At 41.4% G+C, this 12,672-nt stretch overlaps 1 protein-coding gene across 1 annotated transcript; it reads right to left on the bottom strand.

Moving 5' to 3' along the window:
* Nucleotides 1-346: 346 nt before the first annotated feature.
* Nucleotides 347-8,733, bottom strand: pnpt1 (polyribonucleotide nucleotidyltransferase 1). Its single transcript, XM_079280684.1, has 28 exons — nucleotides 8,554-8,733; nucleotides 8,194-8,254; nucleotides 7,626-7,700; nucleotides 7,279-7,384; nucleotides 7,116-7,165; nucleotides 6,947-7,010; nucleotides 6,813-6,860; nucleotides 6,552-6,665; nucleotides 5,939-6,122; nucleotides 5,804-5,855; nucleotides 5,600-5,657; nucleotides 5,347-5,443; nucleotides 5,156-5,258; nucleotides 4,881-4,951; nucleotides 4,618-4,654; nucleotides 4,280-4,346; nucleotides 4,063-4,152; nucleotides 3,907-3,960; nucleotides 3,594-3,703; nucleotides 3,405-3,476; nucleotides 2,944-3,007; nucleotides 2,764-2,847; nucleotides 2,441-2,524; nucleotides 2,209-2,315; nucleotides 1,958-2,013; nucleotides 1,754-1,832; nucleotides 1,620-1,667; nucleotides 347-1,530 (listed from the first exon to the last, which is right to left on the bottom strand). Exons 1-28 carry the CDS (start codon nucleotides 8,670-8,672, stop codon nucleotides 1,375-1,377), a joined length of 2,310 nt encoding a protein of 769 aa, XP_079136810.1. The 5' UTR covers nucleotides 8,673-8,733; the 3' UTR covers nucleotides 347-1,374.
* Between the last annotated feature and the right edge of the window lie 3,939 nt (nucleotides 8,734-12,672).

Below are 12,672 nucleotides of genomic sequence, written 5' to 3'. Positions count from 1 at the left end.
ATAATACACCGTGCAATACCACAATTATTCTGTCTGTATGTACACAATTTTAGTTATTGTGGATTATTTTACTTATTTAATATTCTTTACGGTTTTATTACTTATTTATAATACTTGTTTTGATCTTGTTTTTTTTACTATGGCGCTTGTTTGCACTATCCACTATGCTGCTGTAATCCTGTACATTTGCCCACTGCGGGTCTAATAAAGGATTATCTTATTTTAAATGGCTAAAATTATTCACAGACATTTTTGAGAGTGAATTTACGAGTTAATTCATTTCCAAACATCTGGGACCAGAAAGCTTAACATTCAGCCAGACTAGTAAACCAAACAGACACACAAATGATTTCAATACAATCTCAGTTTATTTTGAGCATCCCAAGTGTGCTCCAACCTATAAAAAAAAAAAGAAAAGAAAAAAAGAATCCTCCGTGCTGCAGTAGGTACTGTTCTTCCCCTACCCAAAGATATATTATACAACTGATAGTGACTGTTTTGTGAATTATTCAGAATACTTCTTTCAGTTTACAACATATGCTTAGCGCAAGAGCGAATTTGGGAAAATGGGCATTTCATAATTCTCTTAAGACTCAGGGTACATCACGTGGGTGTGTGAAATGCAAACATCAGATTATTTTTGACAATTTGTGGCACTTAAGTCTATTTCTTTGTTGGCATCTGAATATTGTGCGACATAGAAGTCTGGTTCCTTTATGTGTGCATACTATACTTGTGAATGGTTGTGAATTTTAACATTACAAAGCAACCAGTAATTGTTTGCAGATGACTCACATATACTGCAAACTCAGGAGAATATTTAAAAAATAGAATATAACTGTACACCGTGTTCTTCGTCCATGTCCTGATCCTGGCAGCTTAGATGACTCACTGCCACAGCGGACACCAAATATGGAAATCTCACAATACCACAAGAGCAGTATTATCGCACGTGTGAATAAGGAAACCATTGATACATTGCACGGTGAAAGCTGCTAGATGACATTGGAGGAAGTGCTGAAAGAAAAGCCTCTTACTGCTCGATGCTGTCAATGATAACTGAGGGGGCCGATCCGAAAACAAGACACCGTAAAACGAGTACACTTCAAAATAAAACTTTAAAATGAGTCTCCCGCGCAGTGTTCTTTTCAGTCGGTGCGTATCCACCGATGACAGCAGGACGCTGCACTCGATGAGCGACGGTTTATTCCAGTGCCGTTTAATCACATCCGTACCCACGGCAGCAGGGGACACCTCTTTATGTACTGTTGCTCTTGGTTTGGTCGATTTCTCAACAGAAACGTCTTGTCGCAAAAAATCTACTCAGTTTAAATCCACTGTGTTGGCAAAGCCAGAAGTCGTTGTGTTGGTGTGTCACAAATCGCCGCTGGCCGCGTGGCCGTCGCTTTGACCCATGGAGATGCTCTGTTTCTCACTCAGCGTCTTGACAACGGTCGCAGCAGGAGACTGGAGCACCTTCCGCGAAATTCTCATCCTGCCGTCTGTTGGGTCCCGTCCAAAGTACTTGACCTGTGAAGTCCAGTCAAGAGACAATGAGCCCAGAACGTGAACACAGGAGGCTACTTCTGACAACACAGCCTGTAGTTAGAGACACGTACCTGTATCTGCTGTCCCACATCTAAACCCAAAGCACTTGGATGTTTGATCTAAAAGAGGGAAATTACAAAGAAATTACCTTTAAGTGATGATTTCATTCTCAATCACAGACACGCAGGCAAACAAACCCACTGACCCGTTTGTGGTCCAGCTGTGAGTTGTGCAGCAGGACAGCACTCATGTTGGGATAAAGCTTCACCATCACACCAATGTCCCTGAAGCAGAGCAGGAAAAGGCTTCAGATGGTTTGATATATCCATTGATAATAAATACAATTCTACTAGGTAAACATGTTTAAACATGTAAATACTGTTTTACAGTCAACAATATATTGCTTTACCTTATCTCAATAATGGTGGCAGTGTAGATAGCACCAAACTCCAGCTGCTGCTCTTGCTGCAACACAAAGACACGTTTGTTTATGCACATACACGCGTGTGGAGCCCTGAATTTACACGCACGTGCAAACAGCCTCATGTTCAGACCACTGTGATATGGTGATACATGAAAGTGCTTTTTGTTGTGGGTTTAACTGAAGTTTTTCTACAATGTGCAGTGCGTAAAAGGCTCCAAAAAGCCGTGGAGACTCACATCATCTTTGCAGATCTCACTGATGAAGTCTTGGGCTTCATTCATGGCTCCTGGTGTTGGAGCGAACACAGAGAAAGTCTCCTCGTCCAGCTGACTTATTGTCACACCTCAAGAAGAAGAAAAAAAAAAAATGTATGTACAGTCTGTATTGTCTGTACTTCATTCACAAAGATATCATGATCCTGGTTGGTTTTCTGATTCAGTCATATGTGAATTTTAAATGACTCGTTACCCGTTTGAGCTTGTAACCTGCGAAGATTGTAGCCGCCTGGACCGACGAAGCGAGCTCGTCTGGAAACAGGCACCCGGACATTTTCTGAAGACAGAATAAAACTCACACACATCAGTTCCCTTTCCACAGTAAAATGTGCATTCCTGTAGAAGCCCAGTATTCATGTTAAATTATGAACCGATACTCGGCAGCTTGATTTGGCCTCCTGTCTTCATTGTGTCTAACCTCCAGCTGTCATCCCTACTTATCTAACTCAACGAGTCTAACACAGTTACTAGTCCATGCGTGTACATACTCAACGTACATTTAAACTCAAAGCTTACCAACAACAGGTCCATTCTCTTTCCTCGTCTCTCTGGGCTTTGCTGTACATTTGTTCATGATGCCCAAGATCTCCTTCTTGGCCACTGGAACATAATAATATTGAAACAAAGTCCATCAAGCCACCAAAAAACATGTTCACACGTATTTCTTTCTGTTAAATGTTCAGTTTCACCGCTCACCCGTGGCCTGCTGGATGGCCTCCATGACCACCTTCAGAGGCAAACCTGGGATCTTCACGTCAGCCTGGAGGTCAAATAAACGAGTGTAACATATGAACCAGAGGACAAAAGCTAAAGTAGCATTAAGAGCTCAACAAGTCAAGTCAGTTATATTTATTCAGCCCAATATCACAATTCACAAAATGTGCCTCAAGGGGCTTTACAATCTGTCCTTAGACCCCCGATTAGGACAAGTAACCCCCTAGTATGTTAGTTATAATAAACTTTATGTAGTTAAGACGTGCAAATCCTAAATTAAAGCTCTAAATCTTCATTGCTCTCTTATTTAATGTTTCACACAGCATCATATTATATTTACACAGCACTAAAAATGAAGCAGGTGAAATATTTCTATGAAAAACTGATATCTTTTCAGGTGAATATATTTCGTTTTCAGCATCTTGAGTTATCAGACACAGTACCTGTAACGCAGTGATGCCCTTGTTTGTTCCTGCCAATTTGAAGTCCATGTCTCCAAGGTAGTCCTCTATTCCCTGGTGAGGAAACAACAATCAGCTCATATCCACCATCTACGATATAATTCAGTTTTAAGGGATATGTCCTAAACTCTTTCTTCCTTTTATGAATGGTTAATCACACGTTGTACGTACCAGGATATCAGTGAGTAGTCTGTAGTCTTGCATCTCAGCAGGTTTCTCCGGGTTGGCCTTGGAGATGAGGCCAACGGCTACACCTGCCACAGCAGAAGAGATGGGAACACCTGGGAGACACAGATCTCGACATGTTATCACAAAGAAGCACTTTACTATACGTGAATAAAAACACTGAACCAGAACCTAACCTAGCGACCCTATCCTGGTTATCCATCTTTAATGTGTTTGGAGGAGCATGATAAGAATCGGTCTATTCTAAAAAAATATATTAATATGTTTTGTCGACTTTTATGGTTTTTCCATGCAGTACCCGCGTCCATTAGAGCGAGGCTGCCTGCACATGCTGAAGCCATCGAGGAAGAACCTGAGAGAAGATGAAGAGGATCCTGTCTCAGACATCCTGCCACACAGTGAACACATTTCCTGTGGTGCTTCTACTCTTTAGAAACTGTGTCACCAAACTCACCGTTTGACTCCAGCACCTCAGCAGTGACCCGGATAGTGAAAGGGAAGTCTTTAGGAATGACTGGTCTCAGCGCTTTCTCAGCCAGGGACCCTGACCATGAACAAATACATACACATAAACAAACACATCCAAAAACACGTCGATGTCCAGATGACTCTTGATGGGAGTGAGTGGTCAGCAGACCCTGAATACAAGTAGAAGAAACTTTAACACAAACCGTGTCCGAGCTCCCTCCTGTTGATGCCTCCCATCTTCCCAGTCTCATTGGTTGCATATGGAGGGAACTGAAATTAAAAGGCAATGATTTTAAAGTCCCAATGAAACGGAAGTTAGAGCGTCTTTAGCGCCTCTACTTTTACGCAGTCATTGGGCGGTGCTCGCTCAAGTAAGCACACTTCATATTGAGTTTTTTTACAGGAAGAAAAGATGATTTCATTTTGATATGAACATTTCTTATTTGCATATATTGTTAAATATGCAAAACATGATCAGGGGTGTGAATCACACATCTAATAATCATAGTGACTTTAAAAATGAAAACAGGATATGACTCACCTCATAATGAAGCATGAAATTTTTGGATTTGATGCCGCTGCAGAAAGAAAATGAATGGTTGCATTGTCTTGTGTCGACTTTATAGGTTTAATGGTGTGTGTTAGTCTGTGTAGGTAGTTTAGTCTGCCACACTGATGAAGCCCTGTGTGCACTGACATTCAGGTACAGACAGATAATAAAAGAAGTAAGAGCCAACTGTATCTGAACTGTCCTGGTAATGTCAACAGTATGAATGTGTGTGGTTACACGAGTCATAACTTTACCTCAAGGCTGTGGTGATAATATCTGCCTTGACACTGGATTCCAGGGAATCAAACGTGACACTGCTAAGCACCTATAAAAAAGGAAGAGGACTGAGCGTTCTTTGTTAAAAGACTAGAGCGGCTTTTGGTCCCCCTCCTCCAGCTACTGCATTCATTATCAAACACAGCATTTCATCTTTCAGTTGTAGAAAACACAAATAACAGTCCTCTAAGAATGGTATTCTTCTTCCAACAAAATGCATCTTAAAATCGAGCTTCATTTGCTCCGTAGCTACCTGTGTTTGTCCTCTCTGGAACAGAGCTGAGCCATGCAGCGGTTTAAAGAGGTCCACATCGCAGGAAATGTCCCTTAAAGCAGTCAGCTCCCTCCCATCACACCTACAACACGTCAAAGAAAGAAAACAGTTACAAAGGCACATCCTGCGTCATGAGATTATACAGTAATGTCACAGCGGGCAGGGCTCACCTCTTGTACTCATTCAGCACTAAATTGCGGAAGACGTCTTTGCTCACAGTGTTGAAGGATTCAATGACTTCATAGGGGTCAGCCTGAGGGAACCTTTCTACACATGGAGGACATAAAATGGCATTTTTCAGCAGACAGGTTAAGTACACAGAAAACGTTATGAAGCTATTGTGTGAAGGGGGTTGCAACAATGCTTGAAAAACAGCCTACTTGAAAGTCTTTCCATGCAACACAAACACTGAAGATGATCTACCTTTTAGGTCCTCTTCGGATTCTCGTCGGACTTTGTTGATTGCTTCATCTCTTGAAATCTAAATCAAGATGACGATGAGATTATTACTCTTACTAATCGAGAGGTACACAAACATTGTCACATCACAGAGAAGAGAAACATCAGCTGCTTTAAATCAGTTAAAGAAACAGAAAACTGACACAACATCTGGATGTGAGACTTCACCTTATCATGAGTGTAATCAGTGAAGACAGCATAGATCTTCTTGGAAGATGACCTGCGAGGAAGAAAAGGAAAAAACTCCTGAATTTTGTTTTGTCTCATTTTGTAAATGATATTGAGTGTCATCACTGGTCTTACTGCCGAACATATTCCACCATGTCAGTCGGGGCTGAGAAGGCCTTGAACGTGCGCTTGGTGATCTTCTGTTCTCGCGCCAGCTGCTGGATGGCCAGTATGATCTGCTGGGTGTGTTTGACTCCCACCTTCACCGCGTGGCAAAAGTCCTGCTGCAGCACGTTCTCAGCCGACGCCTCGATCATCACTGGCAGACAGAGAGTCGCATCAGACAAAGAGTTGAAAGGGTGTTTAATAACCTGTGACACAGAGCTGCATATCTGTGGCGATGAGATCGACACCTCAGGGAACTAAATATATAAACGGATATATATTAGTCTCTGGACATTAAAAGGTTAGAATGGATTATTGCAGGCAGGGGACCAACTACCAGGATCCTATTGACCCAGAGCAGTAAATAAAGAGGTTGTGAAGCCTAAACTACCGTCAGCTGTTTCATTGAGTTCCCTTTTAGCAGAATGCTCGGCGTTACAAAGTGCAGGGTTATTGCCCTCTTCTCCACAAGAGGCACCAAGCGGTGGTTCACTACACTTATGGTAGTACCTCCCACCTTATAAATAGAGGTCTAGACGAGGACTTCTTCCTCTTTGACTTTTACAGCGTTCGCCAATCTTACCCACTTGACTGCTGGGAGCTCCGGCCACGATGAGGTTAAGAGTGCTGGACGTCATCTCTTTCCTGGTGGGGTTGATCAGCAGCTCTCCATCGACCATGCCCACACGCACAGCACCTGAACAAAAGACGCACAAGCTAGATTTAATATCATGTACAACAACATTCCAGGAACTGAAGTTGAAGAGACGAGTGAAAACAGGCATTAAAGAGGTCAATAAATCTAAATATGTGAAAAGGGCTAAATCTGTTGTGTGTTCCTCACCTATGGGTCCATGCCAGGGGATGTCAGACAGGGACAGAGCAGCAGACGCTTTGACAAAAGAAAATATTGTTTAAGCTAAGGATCTAAAACACGATTGCTCTGTGGAAAACATGGACGGCTGAGATTCAACTCACCTGCGTTAAGGGCCAGCACATCTGGATCATTGACGCCATCAACTGCCAGCAGGTTACAAAGGACCTTCAGGAGACATGAACGTACACACACATACACATTAATATCACCTTACTTCAAAAAGAGAGTGAAACTATTACCACATAAGGGTGAAAAAAACCCTGAACTGACCTGAGTGTCGTAAAAGTAGCCATGAGGGAACAGCGGTCTGATCGCCCGGTCTGAGCAACAGAAATATGAAGAAAGTATGAGTCACAGTTACAACATCGGCACACAGACCTGCTACATTAAAGGCTTACAGTACACATCAAAAGACACATTCGTATCAACTCACCTATGAGTCTGCTGGTGAGGATCTCGTTGTCAGTGGTGCCCATCTCTCGCCTCAAATAGTTTGTGGGGATTCGACCCGCAGCAGCTGCTTTCTGTCTGTAGTCCACCTGTCAGTCAGAGTGGACGTTCATTCACAAATATCATCTTTCACGTTTCTACTTCTGGTGAACAGAGTCACAGGAAACTGATGGGAGCCTGGCTGGACAACACGTTCTAACTACTTAATGCTTCTTCAACCAAACCCATTTAGATTACACATACAGATGTAACAAGCACAAAAAAACGACACAATCACGGTCTAATAACAAAGACATGGTGGGAATTTTACTGTAATGTTAGAGAACGTACCACAAGAGGCATGAACTGAGACAGAGATGGTTTGGTTTTGCTCACAGCGGTCACCATCACAGAGGTATCGCCCAGCTTCAAAAAGAGAAAGCGGTTACCAAAAAATACATATAAAAAGAAATGACATATAGCACCAAACATCTGGAACTGGCCGGTTTTAGCCCGACAACACACTGAGTTCTTCTTCACTACATTAAGCAGTGAAGGACTGCATGTGTGACTGACTTGTCGACCGGTTTCTATAGGCGCTCATGTACAGGGGGCATATTCCTAAATACATTTGTGTTCAACCAAACTATCTCAAACAAAAGGTGAGTCGTGTTTTTTGGGGTTAATCTATGAGTTATTTGTACACTGGTCTTATGAATGTGAAACACACAGCACCAGACGACGGACAGACACTTGATGGCGTAAATATAAATACTAGACAGTAGAAGAAATGGTAAAACCACAACAATGAGGTGTAAAGGAAAATGAAACATAGTATGAAGAATGTGGATCAGAAAGGATGTCAAGCAACTGACAATCCAGACACCTGTTTGATGCAACTGTTGACATTGTTTTGTACCTGTACCACAGCAGATCCATCAGCAAATCTAGCAAACCTCCCTGAAGAGATCTCAAGTTTCCTGCGGGAAAAAAGACCACAACACATCAAAAATGTCGTACAGACTAAAACCATGTCTTAACTGTTACATACAGTAAGGTGGCATCGTGTGACCCTGTGTTCTGGTTCCCAATACATCCCAGTAGTCTGTTCTAGGTCTGGTTAAGAGCTACATGAGAGAAAGGGAGGATCCATAAGCAATGAATACACTTTGACAGAGGGCGACAATTAGCTAGAAGTAAATAAATACAAATAAAATACAACACGCCCTATTTGTTAACGGTTACTGGAAGAGACAGGAAGCCGGGAAAGTCAACTTACTTCTCCCCAAGGTCCACTACCAGTCCTCGTGGATTTGCGTGGTTGCTGTAAACACTCTGATGACATAAACGGACGTGAAGACGTGCAAACGAGTGCCCGAGTTGGAGTAAATACCTCATATCTGCAGAAACACGAAAACAAAACAAAGAAAGGTATCGGGGTGACAGTCAGTGCCTTTACAGTTCTGATGCGCGCATGGGGGCTTCCATGTTAGTTAAGTCACGTGTGCGGAAGTACGTTGTAGAGACGCATCTCCTGATTGGACGGATCAAGGTGCGTGGGTAACGTCAAAATGCAGAGCCGTATGAAGAGGGAGTCGCGTCAACGGAAGGTCAAAACGTTGATCGTCACGTGATTCACATATACTTCCGGTAATTCCAGGAAGTACTTAGCGGGACATTTGAATGCGTAGATATTGGTAGAAATCAGTACAAACAGAGAGACAGAACTGCTATTTTCGACCAGGAGAACAGGATTAGAAGTTCTTCATGATTTAGATATAACTATTTGTTGTTTCTAGAGCAGCAACAGTAATGTTTACAAAAACAATGTCACTGTATAAACTCATGATGTCTGTGCTTGTGTGAACATAGTAGCAGGTTTCACTTTTGTTTACATTTTCATGCTTGTTGAACAAATTATGGATTAAGTATTGTCTTTTTATCATGAACAGTAACGAGCAAAGTTGTCATGAATCACGTGACTAGCGCCGTTACATTATTGAAGCGGTCGTGGAAAAATGTCATGACTTTGAATAATGTTACATGAGCATGTTTGTTTGTTCTTGACCCCTTTGAACACTGGATTTGATGCTAAATTTGACGTTTTTCAGCTTCAATTCAAGTCTTTGACTTCAGAATGTCACACATGCAAAAACTTACAGTGTCATGTGTTTAATTTCTTAAACATCCTTTTCAGGGATGTAATGTCAGTAACTGGTACACTTAAAGGCAATATAACTCAATTACCCATCTAATGTAGACATCTCTGGAAGTAGACTAGTGTAAGAGAAGAGGTAGCAGCAGCTTGTAAGCCTCAAATAAGCATATATTGTTTATCAATATTGTAATCCCTACCACTAGATGTCAGGATTGTCTCATAAAGATCACCTTTCAGCTTGGAAGAGCATTTATAAACACACTGATCAACCATGATGATAATTCATAATACATACATAATTGTACAACATAATTTAAATTGTGTAGATTTAGATCATTTGAGTTCAATTTTCAAGAATTTGTGGCTCTATTTTCATTGATTTGATCAACCACTGCCCGCTTGAGTCTATATTGTATTCACATTGTCAAAGAGCTCCTCCAACTCTCCAAATGCTTCTAAAAAATGGACTCCATGTGAGTTTGTTTGACTGTCAGTACATCAGTGACCTTGCTTCTTGTCCAGAAGTTACAGCTGACCAGCCAGACAGCCCTCCAGTCAGTCACTGAGCCAGCTCACTAACAGTGGGGATGATGTAGTTGATATGGCAACAGATGAGTGTTAACAGCATCTCTAACACACTCTGGATTACTTTCTCACATGCACACACTCGAGTTTATTGCAGAGTTTATTTTCCCACTGAAAAACAGAAGCACACGTTCCCATTATTACCAAGGCCTCTACTGGTATGTTCTTGTTCCCATGGCTCCGGGACACATTGAGATCTCATTAATACCAAGCAGAGCCATGGGCTATTAGTGCGTAATGGACCGGTCTGTGCTTCAAGGATCATAAACGGCTTAGTGGAGGATGCTGCGTTTGCTTTGTCTTGAAGAAGGTTTGCTTTTCAGAGAATCTCCTCGTGTAAATGTCAGTCGACCAACATAGAAATCAATCTGTGGATTGTCTGTATATCGATTCATTATTAAACCATCATTATCTCACAGAGCGCTCTGTGATCTTTCAATTTATTTCGACCAAGCTGTGTACAGAGGTGATTGATCAACAACCCTGACAAACTAAAGAACACTAAATAAGTTCATACTAGACCATCTTCCATTGTTTGTGAATGTCAGTGATAACATTTTTGGAAAAATTTGCAAACCACAGCAATTGGTCTTCAAACTGATGAACCATGTGATTTTTTTTGTTCCTTGTTGTAATTTTCTTTGCCAAGGCAAGGCAACGTGGCTGCGTCTTTAAAGGCAGACTATATCATTGTAAACATCATCTGACACATGTTTTTGTTTTTCCAAATTTTCTTGCAGAATTGCATTTGTTTCCAAATTTCCATGAACAGTGATGTTGGACATTGCCTGCATACGTCCTTTCCTGTTGTGGTAAGTCTTGTCTTTATCCTGTGTGTCACTGAAAAGACAGTAATTGGATCCACTGATATGGACATGCATGAGCTTGAGGGAATCACCGTTTAGACAGCTAGCGACTTGAATTGGCAACGCATGGTTTCCTTTGTCACAACCGTGGTAATTACATTTTGCACATGGCAAAGTTCCACATCATATTAGGTTCCACTCCCTCAGAACAATGTAGAGCAGAATTCCTCTTGCATAACTAACTTCGAACTATCATGAACTTCTTTCTCTTGTGGTTGAAATGTATTTGCCCAGGGGCCATTATGTTCCTGTAATTGTACATCAGGTAGTATGTCACCGCGAATCCTCTATATAAAGAACATCAGCTTTCCATACACAGACAGGCAGATTAGCTTTGTCTGTATGAAGCTCCCATAATAAATTAACCTTCCAGGAACAGTCTAATGATTGGATGTAGATTAGAAAACGCCCATTGAGTGTGTGTTTGTGTGTGTGTGTAGACACAGTGTCTGGATAAGAATGATGATTCATAGATGAGTGGATATATGTCTAAGAATGTATGATACAAGCACAATGAACAGCATTATCAATCAACTTTAGGTAAGATTCAATGATTCATCAAGAACATCAAATATATATCCATTGACATAAGGACACATTGAAGGCTTTTTTTTTCCACTGAGTGTCTTTGTAATACTATTGTGGGTCGTGTTTCATGGCATAAAAGAAGAACAACGGTTATGGTAAAACCAAATTCTGTGATTTAAACAGTCAAAAGGTTCAGTTAGCAGAAACTAAAGAGTACAACTCATATGTTTAAAACACAAAAAGAAGATTTCAGCAGGGGGAATAACCTTTGCAGCATCAATGAAGCAGCCCGTGCCGGAAACAAAATCAACGTGTGACTAAAATTAGTTTAATTGCAACTCTGACCCCTGCTTTCCTAAATATTGGCTCCTTGCAGCGTTGTTGATCTAAAAAGCCTCTCAGGCCAGAGGGCTGATGGAGAGATTCAAGGCTTCGAGGCCTCGACTGCAATTACTCGACTGATTACTTTTCGGTCCCAAACCTGGAATCCAGAGCTGTCATTGAGGCTCATCCTGAGAACCTCTGACTCTGCTGTGGCTCATGACGGGTTAAACAATCTAGAGAAAGCACAGCTTGGTGTTTGAGTCGGGAGAAAGGAGAATTACATTGCTATCATGTATTTCTATCATGTATTTCTATGTCTTTATTTATTCTCTCTGAGTTAAAGGGTGCATCAGAATTTAGAGGATGCAGAGGATTGGGACACACACATCCTCGTTGCCCTGTAATGAATTAGGCGTTGACTCGGCCACAGGGGGTCTTAATCCTTTGAACTGGAGATTTGACAGTCAGGCATTGATTTCCCATATAGCAGCACTACAGGATGGAGACAAACAGAGACATAGAGGACGGTCAGAGTGACCGCTGCTGCCAAGATAGAGGTCAGACCTTTCAATTATTTCGTCAATCTTGAAAGGCAGGAGTAATGTTTGATGGTCTATGTAAAAGGTGTTGTTTCTATGAATATATGTTATTATTGCGAGGTTGGAAGCAAGATATCTCTACAACTACTGATCAGATTACCATTCAAATTATTGCATGATGATACATAAGGGCATGATCATGATTTTGGTCGCCCTGGACATTGTGTCAAACTCGATCTTTGCATGACAAGAACACTCAGTAAATACTGGTACTGGCCAGATTGCAATGAAATTTGGTATAAATACTCATCGTCACCACAGGATACACCCAAATATTTGCAATGCAATAGTTTTGATCATGTCATTTTAAATATGGCCAACAGAAATCCATTAAATGT

The sequence above is a fragment of the Melanostigma gelatinosum genome, assembly GCF_949748355.1.
Source record: "Melanostigma gelatinosum genome assembly, chromosome: 12".
Classification (NCBI taxonomy): Eukaryota; Metazoa; Chordata; class Actinopteri; order Perciformes; family Zoarcidae; genus Melanostigma; species Melanostigma gelatinosum.
The sequence above is the reverse complement of the archived record's forward strand: the minus strand, read 5'-3'. Positions and strand labels throughout refer to the sequence as shown.